This window comes from Lepus europaeus, chromosome X (assembly GCF_033115175.1).
Source record: "Lepus europaeus isolate LE1 chromosome X, mLepTim1.pri, whole genome shotgun sequence".
Lineage (NCBI taxonomy): Eukaryota > Metazoa > Chordata > Mammalia > Lagomorpha > Leporidae > Lepus > Lepus europaeus.
In genome coordinates this window covers 92,920,045-92,946,389 of record NC_084850.1, presented here as the reverse complement: position 1 = coordinate 92,946,389, position 26,345 = coordinate 92,920,045, and the positions used below count along the sequence as shown (strand labels likewise).

Here is a 26,345-nt window from a genome sequence, read left to right as displayed (position 1 = left end):
TAGAGATATTTCACTTATCCATATCCCATTGTGTTCCATCCATATTCCATAACAGAAAATAAGCTCCATGAGGACAGAAGGGATGCCTGATTTATATTTATCACCATATTATTTATGTACTAAGTATAATGAATATTTCAATTAATGAATAAATATATTTTACTGACTGGGAAATTGATATCCAGAGATGGGAAGTAGACTGCTCAAATTCACACAGCTAATTAAGTTTTGGAGCCAGGATTTCAACATTACTTCACTGGTCCCCATTCTGACGAGCTTTCCATTGTATGGAATTTGCATCTTTGGCCAGATACTGAAGACCTAAATTTATATATTTTATTCCTTTTTCCATAGTATAGTTGGTATATGAATTATGTCCTTATCCTTTAACTCTCCAGCTAGAGGAGTTGAGCATACATATGCCAGCAACACTGTTAACCCAGAGCTATATGGGCTGTATTTATGAGCTATATGAGCCCATGAAGGCTCTTCTCTTGTACCCTTTCCCCAAAACAACCTATAAATGCTTCCTCCAACCTCCTATATGCCATAGATTCCAGAATCCATGTTGACCAACTGACTTCAGAGTAGTCCTCTTTTAAAGCAATGCCCTGGCTATTATCAAGGTCTTGGGACCCAGAAAGAGTTGACTTAAGATGTTATTCCTTTTTGAATGAAGCAACACAGAGAAACAAGCTTGGTTTTTATAATAAGCAGAGTTATTTCAATTTGCCCTGAACCCTACATATTCCTGGAATGTGATACTGGTACCTGAAAAATAACCCCACTCTATAAAGCTTGTGAGGTCATTTCTAACACAGTAACTCAACAACTTACCTTGGTCTTTTCTCCACGTGTCAGTACAGTTTCCTCAATGGAATGGATCTTGTTGCCAACATGGAGGTCACTTCTCACAGTCTCGTTGGAAAGCAGCATACGTTTTCCACGTTTCATACACCTGGAAAAGAAAGAAGCTACATTTAAAGGCTTGTTACTAGAAGGGGTACAGGGCATATCAAGCAAAGCGTTCTGGACAAGAAGTCTTGTATTCTACTAGGGTGACTTGAATTTCATCTAGCTTAGAGGCAAAGAGATTATTGGGTTGGTGATCTGGTTTGAATGTGTTCCCCAAAATTCATGTGTTGGAAACTTAATCCCAAATGCAGCAATGTTTAGAGGTCAGACCTTTAAGGTAATTAGGCCATGTCTTCATGAATGGATTAATGCCATCATGGGAATCAGTTCCTCAAAAAAGTGGGTTTGGCTCTTTTTTATTCTTGTACTCTCTTGCCTATTCACCTTCAGCCACGGGATGACGTAGCACTGAGGCCCTAGCCAAATGTCATTACCTTGCTTTTGACCTTTCCATTCTCCAGAATCATGAGCCAAACTTTTATTGCTTATAAATTATTTTGTCTCACGTGTTTTTTATAGCAAACAATGGACTGAGGCATTTAGAAAAGTACATCTTTTAGAAGTTAACATGGTCAGGGAAGACCTTTCCAAGAAGGTACCACATGAGCAGAGTCTTGAAAGAAATAAAACATAAGCTATAAATATTTTGGGGGAAGAGAATTTTAAGTGGAGGAAAGAGTAATTACAAAATCCTGAGCTGGGAATATGCCTGATTTGCTGGATGAACAAAGAGGCTTGTGTAGCTAGAAGGAAATGGGCACAAAATTTGTTTATTATTCATATTTAGACCATTCCCTTGTTTCAGACTAATGTAGAATTTAAAACCTTGTGAGATTCTCCTTTATTGTTATCTATTACCAAATTAACTTTCCCATTCTGAACCTGAAGCAACATGGAAAGTGTCACAAGAGTTCTGAGATAGTGTTGACCAGACAAGATCTATAGAAAGGCAAATTACTGGAGGGAATGATAACAGTACTAACTGGACTTTTACTCAGTAGATCTGGAATTCATATCCAAACACTGTTAACTTGCATGCCCTGTGACAACCTACTTACTCTTCTAAGCCTCAGTTTCCTCATCTATAAAATGGAGCTAATATTAGCTACCTCACGAACTTGTTATGGTAATTAAATACATTTTGATTTTTTTAAATTAATATGTTTGATAGTGACTGGTATTATTCCTAGAATATAACAGGTTCTCAATAACAGGTTCTCATTAAGTAAAATGTTTACTTAATGAAAACATTTTAGGAGAGGCTTTCAGAAAAGTCATTTTCTTTTTTCTTTTTAAATATTCATTTCATTTATTTGAAAGGCAGAGTTACAAAGAGAGAGGGACAGGTAGAAGGAGAAATATTTCATATGCTGGTTCACTCTCCAAATGGCTGCAATGGCCAGGTCTGAGCCAGGCCCCAGCCAGGAGCCAGGAACTCCATCCAGGTTTCAAACCACATGGGTGGCCAGAATCCAAGTGCTTGGGTCATCTTCTGCTCTTTTCCCAGGCCCATTAGCAGAGAGCTGGATTAGAAGTGGGGCAGCTGGGACTCAAACCAGTGTCCATATGGGATACTGGTTTTTCAGGAGGCAGCTTAACTTGATGCATCACAATGCCGGCCTCTGGCAAAGGTGTTTCCTAAGAAAACTGTTCACTCAAGTCTCCTTTTTCTCTCCAGATACAAAATGCAACTGTCTTCATTGCAACTCAGTTCAGTGAGTCCAATACATGTGAATCAGAAAATACAGAACATTGGGGCTGGCCTTGTGGCTCACTGGGTTAAACCACCTATGATGTCGGCATCCCGCATCCCATATCCCATAGTCCATATCCCATATCCAATATCAGACAGCCAGTTCAAGTTCTGGCTGCTCTACTTCCAATCCAGCTCCTTCTAATGTGCCTGAGAAAACAGGAGATGATGGTCCAAATACTTGGGGCCCTGCCACCCATGTGGGAGACCCAGATGGAATTCTTGGCTCCTGGCTTCAAGCCGGCCCAGTCCCACCTTTTACAGCCATTTGGAGAGTGAACCAGTGTAAAAGATCTCTCTCTCTCTCTCTCTCTCTCTCTCTCTCTCTTTCTCTCTCTCTCCTCTATCTCTCTCTCCTCTCTTTCAAATAAATCTTAAATAAATTAGAGAATGTCAGGAGGAGGATGGAAACTGAGAGTTAAAAGTGAGCAAATAAGCAGGACCATTGTTATTATCCCCCAAGACCCCTTTCCTAGTGCCTAAGAGGGGGTAAAGATGATTCCAAGAGCCCAGGTGTAAGTAAGGGAAAATCAGGTGGATCTGGATTTATGGAAACTGCTTGGTAAGTACTCATGTGACATAACCGTTTCTATCGTAATATCTAGAGCTTGGTTCAATGGTTGTATTCATTACATTTCCCTCTGTACAAAGGTCATGCCAACACTTCCTAGTACCTCCTCCTTCAGAGCTCAACTAGTCCTTTGTAATATGCACTCACTTATGACCACATGATCTGAAGTCTACTTTCAGCACAATTAATTACATTAACTTCTCTGGTCAGATAGTACAACATCCCTGAGAAAACTGGAACCCAGTATAACTGTCCTCCACATCATTTCAGAATGATTCCAAGGCATAGAATTTCTGGCCTCTCGTAGATGTATAGAGGGAATTTTATGGCAGAAGATAGGTTAGCACTGATGCCATATTCTCAAATGCTGCCAACTATGAAATTTAGGGAAATTCACTTGACCTTTCTAAATTTCACATTTCCTTTCACTAGCTCTTGTATGTGATACATTCAACCCATTGTTCCAAAAGTAATGAAAGCAGCTCCTCAGAAACAGAGCATACTGCTGCAAGTTTCTAATATGGTCCAGGCTTATAGAAGGGCTCAAATAAGAAGAAATTCAAACATGTTTGCTGTTAGGACACCTATCATTGTGATTTCTCCTTCAACTCTGCATTGTGAGAAGTGATTCATTCCCTCTTTGCCTCTAGATCTCTATTTGTTTCAAGAGAGAAGAATTCCTGCCTAATATCCTTCAAAAGGGTCACAGGAAGCTAAAATGAGTGTTTTCTCATCTAAACATGCTATTTGCTAGCAGATTTGCCTATCAAGTTTACTATTCCAATTAGACATACCATGGAAGCAGTTCTCAAACTGACAAGACAAGCACAATTTCCAGGCCCACTACCAAAATATCTCCATACATATAGATATTTGGGAACCTTCTCTGTTCTGTTCCTCTCCAACTTAAATATCAGGTCATATCCTAAATCAAATCTCCTGTTTATAAAGATAACTGAAAATGAATCTTGATGTGAATGAAATAGGAGAGGGAGCGGGAGATGGGAGGGAAAAGCCACTGTAATCCAAAACCTATACTTTGGAAATTTACATTTATTAAATAAAAGTTTAAAAAAATGTCATTAGACCAACAACCACAACAATTTTTTGTTCCTCTAATTTCAGGGAGACTTTGGAAGGAATAGATTGGTGAAACACTGAAGTTGGAAAGTTGGAGTACTTCCTCTTCTTTTAGTTTCCAGGCCCCATCCTAATACCACTGACACCAATACCTTTAATGTCAGATAAAAGAGAAAACATGGTAAGATCCTGAGTCTTCCCATCTTTCCTGTATCTTAACAATTCCCAGGGTCCTTTGGCCGGCAAGTCACTTACATCTCATCCATCTGACTGCAGGGTTCCCAGGCCCACAAGAAGAAGGGAGCAGGGACACCACTTGCGGTACAACGAAGGATGTTCTCACTGCCAAGGAATATTGGTTGGATGCTCTTCAAATCTGTCTCCTTCTCATAGATTTTAGGTTTTTCTGGACAAGAAAAGAAAATACAGTGATTAAGATTCCACATCAAGGCTGATATTTTAACTGGTACTATTAGGACAGACATCCCAATGGTTAAACTATTGAAATACTTCTTTATCTAATTACAAATGACTGCTGCCTCTCTATCACAACTCTGGTTCTTCCTCAAGGATAGAACCATCTTTTGTTAACAGTTCAATGGTTCAACAACTAAAAGGTTAATATGACTCAGATTTCTCATATTCTTTGCCTATATTATGGCCTGGCCTAATCAGGGCCCATGCCTTAGTTTTGTGAAATATTTTAAAATATCACCCCGGTCACATTCAGTTGACACAAAAGAATCCTACTGAAGACAAGTGAATTGCAATGCCTCAAGTAGCAGGACCTATGGATTTCAAAGTATTCTTTTGGATTGCAATCTTAGAAAAAGGCAGGATTAGGCCAGCGCCGTGGCTCAACAGGCTAATCCTCTGCCTTGCGGCGCCGGCACACCGGGTTCTAGTCCCTGTCGGGGCGCCGGATTCTGTCCCGGTTGCCCCTCATCCAGGCCAGCTCTCTGCTGTGGCCAGGGAGTGCAGAGGAGGATGGCCCAAATGCTTGGGCCCTGCACCCCATGGGAGACCAGGATAAGCACCTGGCTCCTGCCTTGGGATCAGTGTGGTGCGCTGGCCGCAGCGCGCCAGCCGCGGCGGCCATTGGAGGGTGAACCAACGGCAAAGGAAGACCTTTCTCTCTGTCTCTCTCTCTCACTGTCCACTCTGCCTGTCAAAAAACAAAAAAAAGAAAAAGGCAGGATTAACATTCAAGTCACCTCTGCAGCCTGGAAACAAATTCACTGATTGCATTACATACTTAACTTAATTATAAGAGCTAACAGTTGGTCTTTTCCTTATTTTCAATAACATTTATTGTTTGGATATGAATTTAAGAAAACCAACAACAAAAACAGGATTCTCTCAGATTTGCTGGATAGCATTTGATGCATGGCTCTCTTCTCAGAGTTCCCTACTTACCTTAACTGTTTGCTTCACTTCTGTATATTGATAATAATACTAATAGTATCAATACTACCATTTTTTTTTGACACGCAGAGTGAACAGTGAGAGAGAGAGACAGAGAGGAAGGTCTTCCCTTTGCCATTGGTTCACTCTCCAATGGCCGCCGCGGCAGGCGCACCGCGCTGATCTGAAGGCAGGAGCCAGGTGCTTCTCCTGGTCTCCCATGCGGGTGCAGGGCCCAAGCACTTGGGCCATCCTCCACTGGCTTCCCAGGCCACAGCAGAGAGCTGGCCTGGAAGAGGGGCAACTGGGACAGAATCCGGCGTCCCAACCAGGACTAGAACCCGGTGTGCCGGCGCCGCAAGGCAGAGGATTAGCCTGTTGAGCCACAGCGCTGGCCTAATCCTGCTAGGTGGAGGATTAGCCTGTTGAGCCATGGCGCCAGCCGAATACTACCATTTCTATAGTAGTTAATTGGGCTAAGTGCAAGGAACTTTTTAAATGTTTTATGCAAATTAACTAATTTAATCCTCATCTTGTGAAGTTGGCACTGTAATTATCCTGATTTATACATTAAGAAAATGCAACATTAAGTACCTTTCCCAAAGTTACACAGATATGTTGGTCTATTAATTCTGGTAGTCTAACTTCAAAGCCCTCACTCTTAACTGAATACAACTATATTTTGTCACAAACATCTCAAACAACATTTTTTATTGTTTTTATTTTTGACAGGCAGAGTGGACAATGAGAGAGAGACAGAGAGAAAGGTCTTCCTTTTGCCGTTGGTTCACCCTCCAATGGCCGCCGCGGTAGGCGTGCTGCGGTCGGCGCAACGCGATGATCCGATGGCAGGAGCCAGGTGCTTATCCTGGTCTCCCATGGGGTGCAGGGCCCAAGCATTTGGGCCATCCTCCTCTGCACTCCCTGGCCACAGCAGAGAGCTGGCCTGGATGAGGGGCAACCTCAAACAACATTTATAACAACAACAATAATAATACAATAAACAATTTTATTGTACTTACTAAGCCCCAGGAACCACTTTAAAATTTATTTTTATTTATTTGAAAGGCAGAGAATAGAGAGTGAGAGAGACACAGAAAGCTCATATCTGCTGGTTCATTCCCCAAATGCCAGCAACAGCTGGAGATAGGCCTGAACTAGTGCCATGTAATTTTCATCCTGTGCTGTCTTCTAGTAATTTTACTCTCAGACCTTATATGTCAGTCTTGAATCTATTTTGAACGCATTTTATATGTCATCAAATATAAGGCTCTAATTTAATTCTTCTGAATGTTGATATTCAGTTTTCCCAGCACCTTTTATTGAAGAGACTGTACTTTTCCCATGGTGTGAAAAAGCACCAAAAGGCACTTTTGTCAAAAATAAGTTGGCCAGAAGCAGAAGTTTGGTGCAGCAGTTAAGTGACTCCTTGAAACGTCCACATCTCATATTGGAATGTCTGGTTCAAGTCCTGGCTATTCTGCTTACAACCCAGCATCTGGCTAATACTAACATGAGAATGTTTCTTTTGCCCTTTTGATGCAGCATTTATGTGGATCTTTTATTCACACAGGTGGATCTAACTTATTCTGAAGTTTGGGTGTTTTCATAAAGATGCTCTTTCTTGTCTATGAAGAGTTCCTAGTTGAATTTTCTGTGGGAGGGAGTAAAGCCTGAGAGCTCTTACCCACCTCCTTATCTTGCTAACATCGCTGCAAACCTGATATCTATGTATACAAATATTTTCATATATCTGGAAGTAGGATTTTACTGAATGATATAAGAAATTCTCTTCTACTTTTTTTTGAGTTAGGCATATACTGTTTTCCAAACTGAGCACATAAATTTACTTTGCAATCAACAGCATACAAGGACTCCCTTCTTTTGATTTGCATTTCCCTGATGGTTACTGATGTTGAGCATCATTTCACGTAATTGCTGCCTATCTGTATTAGTTCATTATGTGTTAACACAACAAAATATCTGATGCTGGAGAACTTGATAAAGAAAAGATACTCGTTTATCTCACAGTTTTGGAGGTTCATTGGCATAGTGTCTGCACTAGCTCAGCTCTTGTGAGAGTCTGCTTGGTTGTATCACATTCTAGTAGATGGTAATGGTGAGAGCACATGTACAAAGAAGAGATCAAATCTCCAAATAGGAATTCAAAGAAGGGTCTCACACAATCCCTACCAAAGGTATGAACCCAATTCTTCTAAGGACCTCCATTAGGCCCCACCCATTAAAAATCCCACCTTCACACTGAAGACAAAAACACATTCAAGCCATAACACCATTGTTTGTCTTTTTTGGAAAATTATTCAGTTCACTTGCCAATTTTAAGATCATTATTTGTTTTCCTGCTACTGAGTTATATGCTTCCCTTAGTTTTGAATGTTGACCACTTCTGAGACACAAAATTCCAAATATTTTATTCCAATAAGTAGATTATCTATTCATATTGTTGATTGTTTCCTTTGATGTTCAGAAGATCTTTGTTAAGATTTATTTATTTATTTAAAAGGCAGGGTCAGAGAGAGAGAATCTTTCATCTGCTGGTTCACTACACAAATGGCCACAATGTCTGAAGCTGAGCCACTCCAAAGCCAGAAAACAGGAGCTTCTTCCGGGTCTCCCACATGGGTGCAGGGGCCCAAGTACTTGGGCCATCCTTCTCTGCATTCCTAGGCATGTTAGCAGGGAGCTGTATCAGAAGTGGATCAGCAGGGACTTGAACTGGCACCCATATAGGATGCCAGCATTGCAGGTGGTAGCTTTACCCACTATGCCCCAATGCCAGCCCCATCCATTAAAAATATTTATTTATTTATTTAATTGAAAGAATATTTTTAGTTTGATATAACCCCACATGTCTTCTTCTTTTGTTGTCTGCATTTTCAGTGCCATATACAAGAAATCAACAGCCAGGGCAAATGCCAAGGAGATTTCCTCTTAATTTTCTTCTAGAAGTTTTATGATTTTGAGTCTGACATTTAATCTACTTCAAGCTGATTTTTTGTGGGATCTAAGATAAGGGTCCAATTTCATTAATTTGTATGTGTATATTCAGTTATCCCAACACCAAAAATTGAAGATACTGTCCTTTATCCATGATATATTCTTGGTATCCTGGGGCCAGTGCTTTTGCGTAATAGGCTAAGCCTCCACCTGCAGTGCTGGCATCCCATATGGATGCTAGTGCGTATCCCAGCTGCTCCTGTTACGATCCAACTTTCTGCTTATGGCCTGGGAAAGAAATGAAAGACGCTGCATCTATGTGGGAGACCTGGAAGAAGCTCCTGACTCCTGGCTTTGGATTGGCTCAGCTCTGGTCATTGTGGCCATTTGGGGAGTGAACCAATGAAAGATATATTCTTAGTCAATATATATATATTATATATATATATATATATATATCCTTGTCAAATGAAAGTTGACTTTAGATAGTTGGCAAGAGATATGGGGTGGGTTACTTGGTGCAATCTACAGATGGGCCTAGTGCTGGGGTCCTCAGGCAGGTGGGCTTGCTAACAGTGGCCACAAGCTGGCTATTGATATCTGTGTGCTGGTTGTTGAGAGCCTTTCCCCTCTTCAAAAATCGGACTGGCCGCAAATGGTGGAGTTAGAAATGTGCCAGGGGATTCCAACACAATCCCATCAAGATGGCATGTACCAATGCCATCGCACTAGTCCAAGTGATCAATTTCAGCTCACAATTGATAGCTCTGATAGGTCTAAGAGTCAAAGAGATCACACAAACAAGACAAGTATCTGCTAATACTAACTGATAGAATCAAAAAGGGAGAGAAAGATCCAACATGGGAAGTGGGATACACAGCAGACTCATAGAATGGCAGATGTCCTAAACAACACTCTGGCCTCAGAATCAGCCCTCAAGGCATTCGGATCTGGCGGAAGAGCCCATGAGAGTATAGCAGGCATGGAAAGCCAAGATATCATGGAAAAAAAAAGACCTAAATGAATGATCTCTGTGAGTGAGAACCCAGTGGAAAGAATGGGGCCATCAAAGAAGGAGGTACCCTTCTCCGAAGGGAGGAGAGAACTTCCACTTTGACTATAACCCTATCGGAATAAGATCAAAGTCAGCGAACTCTAAAGGCTTCCATAGCCCTGGCAACTCATGACTAGAGCCTAGGGAGATTACTGACGCCATGAACAGGAGTGTCAAATTGTTAAATCAGCAACAGGAGTCACTGTGTACTTACATCCCATGTGGGATCTGTCCCTAATGTGTCGTCTAAAGCGAAGTGATGCTATAACTAGTACTGAAACAGTATTTTTATACTTTGCGTTTCTGTGTGGGCACAAACTGATGAGGTCTTTACTAATTACATACTGAAGTGATCTTCTGTATATAAAGAGAATTGGAAATGAAAAAAAAATAACCTGGTGTTAAAATGGAAATGGCATAGAAAATTAATTAATTTGAAAAAAAATTATGTAGGATCTCTGTCTTTAATGTGCTGTACATTGCTATTTAATGCTATAATTAGTAATCCAATGTAGTTTTTTCACTTTATGTTGCTATATGGGCAAAATGTTGAAATCTTTACCTAATATATACTAAACTGATCTTCTGTATACAAAGAGAATTGAAAATGAATCTTTACATGAATGGAAGGGGAAAGGGGAGGGTTGCGGGCGGGAGGGAAGTTATGGGAGGGGGGAAGCCATTGTAACCCATAAGCTATACTTTGGAAATTTATATTCATTAAATAAAAGTTTAATTAAAAAAAATAAAATTAAAAAATTAAAAAAAAAAGCCAGAAGCACTTACTGGATTCTTCCCATTTCTGCTTCCAACAGCCAGAGGTTTAAAAAAAAAGAAGAAGAAGAAAAACCATCTGCATTATGGATTAGAGAATTGAGGGAAACTAAACCTTCCTTTTCCTTCTGTATTAAGGTGTCTCCTCAGTCACAATATCAAAAGGAACATGACATTGTTTTCCACTGAATAATCCAGAAAACATTTTTTTCCTTGGGGAAAATGAAAAGAATCAAACACAAAATAAAATGTAATAAAACTCATCACTAGGTCCTCTCTCTCATTCTTTCCTCTTGAGTCCTTTGGGACAAATTAGTATCTAACTTGAAACCATGCCAGTCAGAAGTTAAATTAGCTGTTCCTTCCATTCAGTTCTGTGTTCCTTTCACTTAATGTGCTAGCATGTTCTCTTAGTCTGTAGGCAATTTTAGAGAAGGGCAGAGACAGGAAGGGCTCTGCTATTAGCATTTTAACTTTCTAAAGTTATTCCTTTTCCTCATAGGATCTTTCCTTAGCTAGAGGGAGACAGGTAGCTGTCATGGAGATCCTGGTGAGATGACCCTTTTGGGGTCAATATGGAGCCAAAAGGGTCAGCCTGGCAAGTGGATGAATGCTGAGAGGAGCATTCTGGGGAGGCCGAGGCCAAAGGGAGTTTGTTTTGAGGCAGGAAACAGTTATTTTATCCATGAACATCACAGAGAATTCATGTGTACTTGTGACCCTAGAACTTGACTTTTCAGGCAGACCCCAGGACTCTGTTGGGAAACATCACATGTTCAAAAATTCATTCGGGCTATGTATGTCACCTTGGAAAGAGGTAGACAAGACAAGGGTCCAGGACAATAAGGGGATAAAAATTTTGTCATAAATCTGAACTATGTGTCTTAGCTCCTTTTAAAAATTCTCTCTCTCTCTCTCTCTCTCTCTCTCTCTCACACACACACACACACACATCAAGGATATAAAGTACGCTAAAGGCCAAAACACTTCCTAGCCCATACCTACCAAGCAGTTGTCCTGCCTCTATTAGACAGGATGCTAGTTATCTCACAAAGCAGTTTTTCCATTCTTCAAAGTTTTTATTGTTTAAAAGGGACAAAAAATATTTTTCCTTGTATTCTGCCACAATCTTACTCCCTTTAATTTTGAGTTTCTACCTTTCACAGTCACCTAATACAGGTATAGTTTTCTTCTTCATTGATACAGACATCTTAGGGAGAAAGATGTCCAAATTAATGTGCTATGATGAACATACTCATTCAATAGATATAGAAACTGAGGAATAAGGAGATCAAGTTTGGAACACCCTGACTTGGAAGTAAGGCCAATGTGTTTCTAAGGATAATTCCCTATCCAGTGACATTCCTGTTAGTATTACAACAAGTTTATTAGCCCTGCATTTTCCTCTGGTAAGTGCAGATAGAGATTGACAGAAATCCTCAGAGGGGTAGATACTCTGCCCTAGAGAAGGTGAGCGGGCTATGAAAGAGTTTGTGCTAATTAAGCTGACCAGAAATCATCTTGACGTCAATTAGGAGATTCTCCCAGAAGAGTCTAAATGACTGGGTAGAGCCAAAACACATGTTTGGGACTGGGAAAGAGCATCTTCTCAGGTGGACTTTCCATAGCTTCCTAGCTGGGAGCAAAGACAATGTTATTCCTCTTCCTTCTGCCTCCTACTACCCTCCCCTTACAGCGAGGCCAAATATCCTAGAAAATCTTTCCAAACAACCAAGAGCTATGCAGGGGAAACACAGGGACCATGAAGCAGCTTCTAGGCTGGTGGTTCCTTGAAAACTAGGCAAATCAGAGAAAGAGATACAGGTCTTCTTAGTCTGAAATCCTAAAATTGCAATAATTTTTTATCTGCCTAGAATATGGGTACAAGGCCAGCTAGCACTGGAGGCTGCAGCCTTTGAGAGGAGCATATATGTTCTCAGTCCTGATGACTCCTCTCCTCCAAGTTTTTATAAGACTTTAGTGTCATATTAATGAGTAAACATTATCTTTGCCTTTCTACCTTGACATGCAACATAGAGGCTTGGAAGGGGGTGAAAACAATCATGGTCCATCGTGAAGCTGATCTAAGTGTTAATCAAAAGAACTTTAGCAAAGGAAAAAAGCATAAAGAAAAAGTTCAGAGCTTTGGTTCTGAACTATACTGTTGAAATAGGAAATATGGTATACACTTCTATTTGTCTTCATACTTCCCTTCATTTATAGTGACAGATTTGATAACTGGGAAATGGTTGTCCATTTTTTAAGCTTCATTTTAAAATACATTTTCATTTTATTTGAGAGAGAGAGGTCTTCCACCTACTGGTTCATACCCCAAATGCCCACAACACCTGGAGTTGGAGGCGGCTGAAGCCAGGAGTCAAGAACTCAATCCAAATCTCCCATATGGGTAGTACGGATCTAAGGACATGAGCCATCACTGCTACCTCCCAGGTGTGCATTAGCAGGAATGTGGATCAGAATTAGTGGCAGTTCTCAAACATAGCACCCTGATATGAGATCTAGATATCCCAAGAGGTATTTAACTGCTACACCAAACATCCACCTCACCCCCATGATTGCCCATTTAAAGACTATGTTTCCCATCTTCAGCAGCTAGGGTTGGTGCTAGAGAGCTATCTCATGTTGTATGGATGGTAACAACACATTAGTAGTAGCAAGGAAACAAGGATCTTGGCTTTCTCACACTAGACTGCTTACACCAGAGTGATTATGTGGGCAATTCATTGATATCTGGGATCTGTGAAATAGTAGCCAAATCTATCATTTTAATTTAACTAAATCAGAAAAGTTTTGGCTGCTTTTGAACATATTGTTTTTAATCTTGGAAAACTTACTCCCTCATTCTGAGCTTCTGTTTCTCTATCTTTAAAATGAGGATATGGAAGTCAAATTATGTTATCTTATGCTTTAGACTAGCTGGAAGATACTAAGTGGATTATTTCTTTCCTAGATTTTCACCTGAAGCAACTTTGCTCACTTAGGATGATGAGCTATTTCTGCTAGGCTGTGCTATTATTTCACTTCTCTGTTTCCTTTACTGGAGTAAATGCAGGTCGGAAAGAGGGAATTATTTGTCCTTTAATTATGCACACCATAGGCCCAGTATAGAGCTACATATCTTTGTCTGTATGTATGCTTAAATTCAGGTTCACTGTCTGATGTTATTAGTCTAAGAAATGGGCTCTAGATGTCTTTAGAAATTAGCCAAGCAGTGGGTGGTGAAAGGAGTCAATGCAGAGACTACAGACTCATGGACCCCATACCTGAAGATCAGTCAATTTTCTGGCCGTAAAACAAGCTGTGATTGGCAACAGACAAAGTCTTATTAGTGAATTTTGTTTGGACGTGGGCAAAGAGATCATAATTGGTAATAAGCCCCTTGGTTCTCATATCTGTGATGAACTAGGGCTATTTTGGTTCCTAAAAGTTCTGAATTGAGCGTATCTAATAATGTGATATATCTAAAGCACTGACAAATTGGTAGTAGAAGGAAATAAAACAATTAAAAAAAAACTGGAAACATGATCTTGAGAAAGCACAATCCATGCAGCTTTTGACCAAAAATCTCCCTAGGAAGCACAGAAGATACTACTAACCTTGTGCTACTTTTCCTCTTCCTCATTACATACCTCACTGGTGAAATTCTAAGTCGAGTGAACTTAATACACAGGGAAGACTCGGGTAATTGAGAGTGGTGGGTGGAAGGGGGAATTTTCCTCTTTGCCCTGGCTTTGGCCTTTTATTTGCCTGTTTAGAATAGACTGTGTCGGCCGGCGCCACGGCTCACTAGCCTAATCCTCTGCCTGCGGCACGGGCACCCCGGGTTCTAGTCCCGGTTGGGGCGCCGGATTCTGTCCCAGTTGCTTCTCTTCCGTTCCAGCTCTCTGCTGTGGCCCAAGAGCACAGTGGAGGATGGCCCAGGTCCTTGGGCCCTGCACCCGCATGGGAGACCAGGAGGAAGCACCTGGCTCCTGGCTCCGGATCGGTGCAGCACGCCAGCCGTAGCGGTCATTTGGGGGGGGTGAACCAACGGAAAAGGAAGACCTTTCTCTCTGTCTCTGTCTCTCTTTCTCTCTCACTGTCTAACTCTGCCTGTCAAAAAAAAAAAAAGAATAGACTGTGTCAGACTGGACAGTCTGTGTCTGGACACTTCACTTGATATTGAAAGTATGTCTTGGAAACTAGGCCTAAGATATGCTGCCTAGATAGCAATATTCAACAATCTAGCAGAATAGTTCAATGAACAAAAAGGAAAAATATGAGATTTCCTTGGTGTCATATAATTTTGGTTCCAGCTCAGTGAGGTAGGTATCATGATACTCATTTTGAAGATGATGAAACTGAGACCCATGAGGGCAAAGTGATTTGCTTAAGATCACATGGCCTTGGGGACTGGCATTGTGGTACATCAGAATAAGCAGCCACCTGCAAGGCTGGCATCCCATATGAGCACAGGCTCTAGTCCTGGCTGTTCTACTTCCAATCCAGCTCCCTGCTAATTTGCATGGGAAATCAGTGGAAGTTCTTTGGCCCCTGTCAACATATAGGAGAAACATCCCCCTTTATCTACCACACACATCCCTTTCCAGAGCATTACTATTGAGCAATGAAGCACAGAAAGGCATAATCTTAGAACTAAATAAGAACCCATTCTTATTCTGCTATTGGATTAAGGCTAAAGACAGAGAGAGAGTACCATTTTGTCAGCTCTTATTTCTCATGTACCCTACCACTTCATATTCCTGCATCAGAAGTCGAGTATGTAAGTGGCAGGTGAGCTAGGAAACTACCAATGGATGGAAGCTTTTCTGCTTGAAAATAATGTATAGACAAATAATCCAGAAAAGAGTACTGTCTTCTCAATGTGGTAAGGTAGGGAAGTCACATTATCTTTTGAACTACCCGATGACACTGGAGTAGGGGCATGATGAGGCAGACAGCCATAGCTGTACTCAGAAACTGTTTGATGATATCTTCTGTCCAATATTTGAGGGATTCTACAAGGAGTGGATAATGATTGGCCATCGAAGACAATGCAATCCTTTCTTCACAATCTATTTTATGTGGGGAAACAGCCACTGCAAAGGATTGTTGATTCTCCCTACATCAAAATAACATTTTCTCAATAAGAAGAGACCAATTGAAGGTATCTAGTAACAGAAAATGGCAGAGAAAAAGGATCAGATCTCTGAAAATTCTGTAAGCATATAGAGCTGATCATCAAATTCTGGGTGACCAAAATGAACCTCCAAAACCACTGCTTCCACACAACCAAGGTAGTTTCCATCAGACTCCTGCTTTGCACCTCTTTGCTAATAACACTGATACAGGAACCCAAACAGAGCTATTGCATGTCCTAAATCCCAAAAACTCACCATTGACAATTAGTTGTATTGTAAGGTTTTTGTAGAGATCATGTTTGGTATTGCTCAGGGCAAAAGTATAGTTCCCAGCATGCTTTGCATTCACTTCCAAGATCGTGAGCTTGTACTTAAGAGGGTCAGGCTGGAAGGTATGATTTACAGGGAGTGGTTTTCCATCTTTAAACCTGTGAAGCATGCAGGAGGAATTATTAGTACAATACTCGCCTCTAGAACATTCAACCTTCTACTCTGGAGACACATCAGTGGAATCTCCCCCCTATACTGTCCTGGTGGAAACAGGACAGCTACACTGGAAGTAAAGATAGAACCTGCACCTTCCTTTTTCCCAGTGGCCAAAACTTAGAAAATGCCATCCACTCATGCTTCCACTTCCTCACTACTTACCCATTCCTTTTCCCCGTATACTCATATTTTCTTCCATCTCATTATTTTAAAATCATCTTCTCCCAGGTTTATCAGTAATACCCTAGTAACAAAGTCAATGCTCTTCTTTTGGCATTCATGAACATCAGATCTTCTAGGGTATTTGGCCTTAGCACTACCACTTTCACATTCCACCAAATTTGAAAAATGTAAAGGACTTCAGAACCATGGGTTTTGATTAGTACATATGATTGGATAAAGAAACCTGAGGATCTCTGCTATGTTTCCCAAATACATTCCTTGTTATATTTACATTGCAGTCAGCTTGTTCAGGCCCACAGTATGTCTCACATGTTCTAATGCTATAACTTTCTGTACCTGTAGTTACTTCTCTAGTCTTTCTCCATTCCAAACAATTATATATGCATAAGGTCACATTAATCTTTCTAAAACTTAGCTTCACATCCAATACTCCTGACTCTCAAACTTTTTATTCAGGCTACTGAAATAAGCAATAGAGATGAACACAATAGTTATTTTATCTGATTCCCAAACCAGTCATTTAATGTAAATGTCTTCATTCAGATTTTATTGATGAATAAACCAAAACTTAGAGAGTTTAGCTGATATGCCTGGTAACTGGAAGAATATGAATTGGAACGCAGATCTGTCTGGTTCATAAGATCATATTCTTTCCAACATAGCACTTCTTACCCTGATGTTCAAGGACCTCTACTAAGCTAGGTAAGATGATCTGTAAGATTCAAAATCTAACATTTTATAATTCAATTGACTACCTTCCCAGCCAATTCCTTCCTCTTCTTTCAGAGTGTAAAACTCACTTTTACTAAACACAGAATGGATGGAGAGAGGAAGGAGGAAAAGAAGTAAAAACATTTGGAAGGAGATAAAACACTAGTTTCCAAGGTTGTGAGTGCCCTAAGAATTGAGTTAGGGTCAGAGTATTTTACTGAGCATATAATGCCTAGCCCAGAGTCTGCTAAAAGGGTGTATTGAAGGAGTGGATCTTTGGGTTTTGGGTTAACAGAATCACTAACAGAAAAATTCAGGAAAGAATGTCCACTTACCAGGTTACACTGGGGCGAGGGAAAGCATCCACCCTTATTCCCATTTTGAGCACACTTTGTCCAGCTGTCACCTCATAAATGCGGCTTCTCTTGTAGCTCACATTGAGGAATGGTTTCTCTGGAAGTGGAGAAATGAAGAAGTTAAAACTGAATGCCAATTTCGTTCACCCTTCTTATCAGCAATCATGGACTTCCAAGATCCAATGACAAAAAAATTGATTACCAATATGAAATTGGGAGGGGTGGTGCTGTCAGCATTTTAAGAGGAACAACATTTTGTTCTGCAGTGCTGTCCTGAATCTGCATGTTTATAATTCTCATTCTATCCTATGAATGCCTTTTGTGATCGTCAATAGTTTTGACTAAGAAAACATGTCCTCATACATTTTGAATGCCTCCAAGAAGTAGTACTACCCCATGAGTTGAGGAAAAAAAATAAATGTAATCATGCTGGTCTTATTTCTTGCCAGGGATTATTTAGTCACAAGTAAGTTATGTAGCTCTGACCAATATAGCAATATGAGAAGTTAGCTCAGAGTCTTCTAGGACAAGTTTTGCAAAACCTTAGAAAGGAGCATAAGTCATAGAATTTTCCTCCCTTTTCCCTGGCCCTGGAAGTTATCATTGGCATATGGTTTCTTTTTTTTAACTTTTATTTAATGAATATAAATTTCCAATGTACAGCTTATGGATTACAATGGCTTCCCCCTCCCATAACTTCTCTCCCACCCGCAACCCTCCCCTCTCCCGCTCCCTCTCCCTTTCCATTCACATCAAGATTCATTTTCAATTCTCTTTATATACAGAAGATCAATTTAGTATACATTAAGTAATGATTTCAACAGTTTGCACCCACATAGAAACACAAAGTGAAACATACTGTTTGAGTACTAGTTAAAGCATTAAATCACAATGGACAGCACATTAAGGACAGAGATCCCACACGAGGAGCAAGTGCACAGTGACTCCTGTTGTTGACCCAACAAATTGACACTCTAGTTTATGGCACCAGTAACCACCCTAGGCTCTCGTCATGAGTTGCCAAGGCTATGGAAGCCTTCCAAGTTTGCCGACTCTGATCATATTTAGACAAGGTCATAAAAGACAGGGTGAGGATAGTAACCAATGATCCTAAGAGTGGCATTAACCAGGTCTGAACAATTATACAGCATTAAGTGGGGAAGAGGATCATCAGTACACACAGGTTGGGAGTAGAGCCATTGGTGGTAGAATAGAGGTTATGATTACAAAGGAATGAGGCCCAAGTGCGCTAGACAGGGTCTAGAACAAAGGACAGAGTCATTATTAGAGGAGCTAAGAAAGGTGCTGTCTAAGCTACAATTAAGTTTTCTGATTGAGAGGCAAATAGAACCTGACAGAAGGGGCTTGATAATAATCTGTTGGGCTTTAGGCCTTGTAAGTTAAGAGGACCAGACTTATCTATCTCTTCACATGGGGTACAGTGGCTTTCAATGTGGTAAGCCTAGGCTTCAGCAGAAGTCAACTTGTGAAGAGCCCTGGCAGCTCTGCCAAGAGTTGGATCACTGGAAATGGACCTGCCCTGGAGTCGAAGGATGCCTAGGTCAGAGCCACAGATCTTATTGGCTCTAAGCTGAAAAGCCCTTCACTCAGCCCAACTTCCAAAGTGACCACTGCAGCTGAGGGGACGGCCAAGTAGGGTCAGCAACATTGCAGGCAGAACTGTAAATTTCTTGTTAGAGATGCCACCTACCTTTATCTGGCTAGCTCTCCTCCCAGGCCAGCCAAGTAATGAAAGTCAACAGAGTGCCTTCCCCTAGGAGGTTCACACCTCCCTTAGGATGTACCCCATGTGAAGGCATATGGTTTCTAAGACTGTGGCAACATGCAAAATATTTTTAAGATACTGAGAATGGCAGAGTAAATAATGGAAGACACTTGGCTTCTAGAGGATATTGATTATCAATATTCACTGAATCAAACAACCTTGGAACGGTACATCTCTGAACACTCTGTTATATGAGATAACTGTCTTCACAGTTTAAGCTACTTTTAGTCGGGTTGCTTGCAGCTGATGTGGTACAATTAAAACTGGCTACAGGGAACCCAGGGGATGTTACCTTATAATCAACGTATAGAAGTTTGAATGGAGCTGCAAGTGGTAAAACTTCTTACTGAAAAATAAAACCCACTGTGTGTGTGTGTGTGTGTATGTTTGTAAGTAAAGAACTCCATGAACACAGAGCAATTAGGCAAAATGGGTTGCACTTAATAATTCTACTAGTCAATTCATGATAACACTGTCATGGGAAAACAAGCAAGAGGCATCTTCAAACATATATATTATAAATTAGAAAATGAAGGACAGGGAAGTGAAGTAAGTTATCCAAGACCACACAGCAAACTAGCAAAGAAGATTCAAGATTATTTAATCTTTACATGGAACAAAATACTGATGGGCTACCTCACTCTAAGTTCCTAATACATACAGCTATAGCCATCCAAGAAGATGGAAAAGCATGTAATTAAATCACAACATTCTCTAACATGCAATCCTTGTGTCAGGGTGAAGGAACAGAAAAAGAAACCTCGAAAATCTACCAAGACTTTCTGATTCAATTCCTGAAATAGTGTGACTGTGAGCCACAGAAACAACAACACTGAGAGAGAAAATGCAGATACAATTGAAAAATTCACTGTTTACAAGAGGAGAAAAGTGAGTAGTTCAGAAATGAAAAGTTTACATACTGTACACTGTGATGGTCACATTGGCTTGCAGGGTAGTGTTGGTTTTTTCCCTGCAAATGTACAAACCCTTGTCTTCCATGGTTACATTCCAGATGGTCAAGTTGCTATAGCTTTTGTATACTGAGGACCCTCTATACAAGTTCCTTTTAACTTCGCAACACTTAGGTGTTATCTTAGACTGTGGGTGGGAAAAGAAAATAGAATTTTTTTCCACTTTTTCTTTTAATCTATAATGCAATTCTAAATAAACTTTTTATTTCCTAACAATTTTGAATTTAACAAAAAATTTAGAAAACTTTTATTTAATAAATATAAATTTCAAAAGTACAACTTTTGGGATTATAGAGGTTTTTCCCCCCATAACCACCCTCCCACCCACAAAACATCCCATCTCCTACTCCTTCTCCCATCCCAAACAGAATTTGAAGCAATATGAAGGGTTCCCAAATGCCCAACACCCAGTTTCCCTATTATTAATATAACATGTTAGTATGAAATATTTGTCACAATTAATGAACCACACCCAGCTTCCCCTATTTACTTTTGTCCAAACTCCCTCCATCCCTCTCAAACACTCCCAGCTTCTACTAATCACCATTCTTTGTTCATATTGAAAACAGACTTTTAATTCAGATGACTGAGCATACAGATACAGAAAATGCCACAGGGCTCTACAAGGTAGCCAAAGAAATCCATATGAGAAGCTGGCAAGGACAGCTACTAAATCTCATATGTAACTAATGCACCATGATATGGTAGAGTAAAAATGTCAGTCTTCCACAAGACTGGCTTCCTAAAATGAGGAAGCTGCTTGTTATTTTCATTTGCTACTACTTAGCCTGGTTCTTTAACAAAGCTAGAGACTGAGTGGGAACAGCAGAGAGAAGATATGGGGAGACTTTCTTTTAATATTTGGAATAAGGTCAATCTCCTTACATCTTGCCGGTTGAATACCCAGTCCAGTTTGACTCGTCCATTGAATGTGGTCTCTGCAACACACTGCAGGAAAAGTGTGTCTCCCATGAGAAGTCTCTGGTGGTTGTACCTGATAGAAATATTTTCTTTCTTGGTTTCTGGAAAATAGAGCAGATGCCACAATGATATTAAGAAAGCAAGAACCAAGTCTTCACATGGAATGCTCAAATCCTCCATGCCTTTCCTAGATGAAAAACGTAGATGCAAAACCAAACCAGATGGTCCCACGGTTTGGAACACACTAGGTAAGATGTTACATAAACTATCAAAAGGTTTTGTGGTAGTAACAATGGCATTTTAGTGAACAGAGTACTGTAATTCTTGGGAAATCTTGTCCCCAGTTTAACCACATCTCCATCAGGAAAGTTTTCCTTCTACTGACCTAAATTTACCAAGCCCTTCTGTGACTAATTCTGCCACCTTTCTATATTATCTGAGAAAGGGGTCATCCTTGAGTTAAAGGACCATGCCCACTTCATTATATGGGCAGTAATAACCTAAGCTCCAAGGAATCTATTATTTAGCCACATGTGCCATTATTTCAAAACTATGCAAGGACAAGCCTATAAAAACTGTATATTAATTGCTAGACACTGCCACCAAGGAAAATCTGATTTTTATGGTCAACTGAGAAAGTAAGATAGCAGAGGTTAGGCTGGGCTTTCTCTACTCACGTAAATATAGTTTTGAAAAATAAAAGCCTGGGGGCCGGCCCTGTGGCATAGCGGGTTAAGCCACCACCTGCGATGCCGGGATCCCATAAGGCCACCAGTTCTAATCCTGGCTGCTCTACTTCAAATCCAACTCTCTGCTATGGCCTAGGAAAGCAGAGGAAGATGGCCCAAGTCCTTGGGCCCCTGCACCCACATGGGAGACCTGGAGGAAGCTCCTGGCTCCTGGTTCCTGGCTTCAGATGGGTGCAGCTCCAGCTATTAGCGCAGTTGGAGAGTGAACCAGTGGATGGAAGACCTCTCTCTCTCTCTCTCTCTCTCTCTCTCTCTCTCTGCCTCTCCTTCTCTCTCTGTAACTCTGACTTTCAAATAAATAAAAAAAATAAAATTCTGGGATCATTAAGTAGTAATAATTATTGACAATAATGTAGCTAGAAGAAGGTTTGTCAAATAAGAAAGGATCCTCCAAAGCAGCAGGATCTTGTTTCCTAACCTAGACGCACAAATCACATACCAAAACGCTGTGGGAGATAGAGCGACTTGTAGATCTTCCCATTGACTTCAGCAGTACACTGGAGAATGGTACTATAGAAGTGGTAAGAGGGGTGGCTCACAGTGAAGCCTTTCCTGGGATCCCACTTCAAGCCTGCATAAGTGAATGTGACAGGGTGTAACTGTGGATCAAAGAAAGGAAGACATAGAAAAGTATTAATAAGTGTAAAGGTATAACCGTTGTTCAGGGTCATTCACAAGCCATCTGTCTTGAACCCACAAGTCCTCCTACTGTCCTGCCCAGGATTCCTCAGGACTGCATATATGCTGGTTAATATAGCCTTTTTTTGTTTTAATTTTTAACTAGGTTTTAACAGATTCAATGTGATTTATAGATACAATTAGAAGAACATAATGATTTTCCTTCCTCCCTCCCTCCCTTCCTTCCCTTCTTCTTAGAGAACAAACATGGTTCTTGGCACAGAGTAGGTAGTAAGCAAATTCTCATTATACTAGTAAACATTTTACAGAGTTTACTATATGTCAGGAACTGTGTTAGCTCATATCACCCTCACAACAGCTCTATAAGGTAAGTATTATTATTAATGCCTATATATATATATATATATATATAGAGAGAGAGAGAGAGAGAGAGAGAGAGAGAGAGAGAATCTTGCCCAACTATTGCTATTGAATATCAAGGTTTGATGTCTTCCAGTTAGAGAAGTTTAGAGCCAAAATGCTGAAAGCTAAGTAAGATGAATTGAGCCTCCTTCATAAGATATATGAGGGAACAAGAACTGTCGGGTTCCCACGGTACACATCTCCCCATCAGAACTCCTGATATTTAATGACACTCTGTCACTGTGTATGGCCATCTCTGCTTTAGGTGAGGACACATGAAAAGTACTTTAGTGGCCTGTATGAAGTCCATACTTAGCTGATACTTTCATTCATTCAATAAAATATACCTAATATTTAATCAAATGTCTATTCTGAGTCAAGTACTGTGCTGGGCATTAGAGACCCAACTGCAAATAGCAGACTGAGCCCTTACGCTCAGCTACTATATTTCTAAATATGCCTGGATTACTAAATCTTTTGTTTTTCAATATAAAAGTAAAACATACAAAAATTATACTTTTTTATTAAAATAATATATTTAAATACAGGGGAAAGTAAAGAAAAAATAATAGTGCCTTGTAGCAAATAAATTGCTATGGGGCAAAATGAGGCATATTTATTTCCAAGCCCCTTTCTTCTATGTGTCTATTCTTTGGCACATGGTTATACATAAATATAATTTTAATTCTGTGTTTTCCCATTGAAAATTACATCATTTGCATGTCATAATATCCTTAAAAACTTCTATAAACATAAATTAAATGCCAATATAATGTCCAAGAACTGTGATCAGAACTGTGAAGTTTCTGGAAGCTTTGTAATATAAAGAATAGTTTAAGGCTGGCACTGAAGCTCAATAGGCTAATCCTCCACCTGCGGCACGGGCACTCCGGGTTCTAGTGCCTGTCGGGGCACCGGATTCTGTCCCAGTTGCCCCTCTTCCAGGCCAGCTCTCTGCTGTGGCCCAGGAGTGCAGTGGAGGATGGCCCAAGTGCTTGGGCCCTGCACCCGCATGGGAGACCAGGAGAAGCACCTGGCTCCTGGCTTCGGATCAGCGTGGTGCGCTGGCCGCAGCAGCTGTTGGGGGTGAACCAGCAGCAAAGGAAGACCTTTCTCTCTGTCTCTCTCTCTGTCCACTCTGCCTGTCAAAAAAAAAAAAAAAAGAATAGTTCAAGACACAGAACATTTTTAGGCCAACAAAAGAGAACACTTGACAGAAAATAGTAGGTGGGGCCTTTGATTGTATTAGGAGGGGGAGAGGAAGTTAGCTCTTTTCCTAGTATTTGAACTGTTACTTGGAAGCTTGAATTTTTAAATGTAATTTCAGAAGGTAAAATGAAGACTAATGAGTGAAAGTGACGAGGATGCATTTTTTGGCTCAATCAAAAATCATTTAAAAGGAGCAAAAAGTGATTTTAACTTCTGTCACTGAAAACACTCAGAGACTTGATGACTGTTTTTCAGGCTGTTGCAAAAGAATTTTTATATCAGATGAGAAATCAGACTCAAAAGACTCTTAACTCAGAGGCTTTATCTCTCTGACTCCTAGTTCAATTCTTTTATTCTCACCGAACAAGTATCTACCTAGAGCCTGCTTGTCCTCAATCCCAGGACAAGATCATTATCCTTTATCTAATACACAAAACTCTGAGTATATAGTATACTACATTTCTTTTTAGTTTTAGGGGCTTTAAAAATGTTTTTCTTTATTAATTCTTAAATTACAATTAAATATTTAAAACTATTTTTTAAATATCATTTTAAACCAAAACCTGTTGCATCTTTTGGAGACACCCTCTCATCTTAGGTAATTCCATAAACTAAATGTACTATATAATACAAGAGTCTATGGCCCTTAGAGAACCTGACAATGGGAAAAAATAGTATGAAATAAAGCACATGTGACACAGGGGTGAAAGTACACAAATGGCTGAGAAAGTAACCAAACTCAATAATTGAGGAATACCAAAAACCTGAGATTTATTGAATACTTCTACAGCAATCTAGAGTTTAACTGTTACCAAAATATTCCACAATCTGATTAACATGAGCTTTATGTCTTTATTTTTCTTCCACTAAGAAAGAGATTCATTCACTTAATTACTCCTACAGATAAATGTTTCACAATGAGGTGAGGAAATCCCTCACTCAAAGGATATTTGAAAGTTCCTGGAGACATTTTTGTTTGGCTCAACTGTGGGTAGGGAATTGCTATTAGCACCTAGTGGGAAGCAGTTAGAGATGCTGTTAAGCATCCTACAACACACAGGACAGCTCTCAACAATCTGATCACAAATGTCAATAGGGCAGAGCCCCAAAACTCCTGTTATTAGATATTATCTTTAAAGTATCTCTGTTCTGCCCTTTCCTGTCTCTCCCATCCTAAATTAACCCTCATGTATAGCAGACAAAGTTTCAGTTGCTCAGAACAGGACCCTCCTTTTATTATTGTCTCCACTCTTTCCTACTAGCCTGTCTTACCATTCCTCTCTCCATGCCACAAATGTACACTTTATATGGTTTGTGTGGAAGCTGTCAACTCCGTACCTAGATCTTATCTCTCCAGTCACAGAAACTGGTGTATATGCGGAATAACATTCTAGTTAGCGCAATGAAAGCCACTTCCTGGGATTATTTTCTAATTTGGGATTGCAGAGGAAATGCCTCTCAGTTACTCTCTGGCAATGAATATTCACTACACTATAGATGACCACATCCCTTTGTGAAATAAGCAGATTTATTGTGTTAGAATAGTGGGTTACTGGTGAACACATGCCCCTGAGCCTTTATTGTACTCCTCCCCATGAGTATACTCTTTCCACTTCACATTTTTCCTTAGCCAAGTTCAGTGTGTTAGGGTTTGGTTCAATTTTTGTGACTTTCAACAAATAGTCCTGACTGTTCCTTCATGTCTTCGTATCTATACTTAGGTTCTTTGCCAAATTCTCCAACTAAGGTGTTTCTGCTTATTTATCAGGACTAATTGGTACCAGCTCCTCCAGTTAAGACTTCCTCAGTCACTTAAATACTTGCTCCTCTGTACTATTACTGTATCATGATAGCTAATAGAACATTTATTCTGGCAAAAATTATTAAAAAACATTTTAAGTTTTATAATACACACACACACACACACACACCCCATTCACACCAGACTACTTGGAAAGCAGAAATAGATGTGATTGAGCATTCTGAAACATCAGTTTTGAAGACTGAATGAGAAAAGGCTCTCAGCAGAATGCATGGCAGTGGTAAGGGCCTGTAGCGCATTGAATTGTGGTCCTCAAAAAATTAGTTTACATGGAACCTGTGAATGTGATCTTATTTAGAAAAAGAGTCTTCACAGATGTAATCAACTTAAGAACTTCAAGATGAAATCATCTTAGATTAGGGTGGGCCTTGTATCCAAAGACATGTGTCATTATAGTACATAAAAGATACAGAGAAAGAAGGGAGAGGATCATGTAAAAACTGGCAGAGAGTACAGTTAT

At 40.1% G+C, this 26,345-nt stretch overlaps 1 protein-coding gene across 1 annotated transcript in view; it reads right to left on the bottom strand.

The window, feature by feature from the left end:
• The window catches only part of LOC133752763 (vascular endothelial growth factor receptor kdr-like), a 301,002-nt gene that overhangs the window by 152,518 nt on the left and 122,139 nt on the right, over positions 1-26,345 (bottom strand). Inside the window, exons 7-13 of the mRNA XM_062183099.1 lie at positions 22,253-22,412; positions 21,029-21,165; positions 20,093-20,270; positions 17,366-17,483; positions 15,906-16,078; positions 4,575-4,725; positions 838-958 (exon numbers count right to left, since the gene is read on the bottom strand). Of these exons, the coding sequence (XP_062039083.1) occupies positions 838-958; positions 4,575-4,725; positions 15,906-16,078; positions 17,366-17,483; positions 20,093-20,270; positions 21,029-21,165; positions 22,253-22,412 (1,038 nt within the window). The remainder of the gene's footprint in view (positions 1-837; positions 959-4,574; positions 4,726-15,905; positions 16,079-17,365; positions 17,484-20,092; positions 20,271-21,028; positions 21,166-22,252; positions 22,413-26,345) is intronic.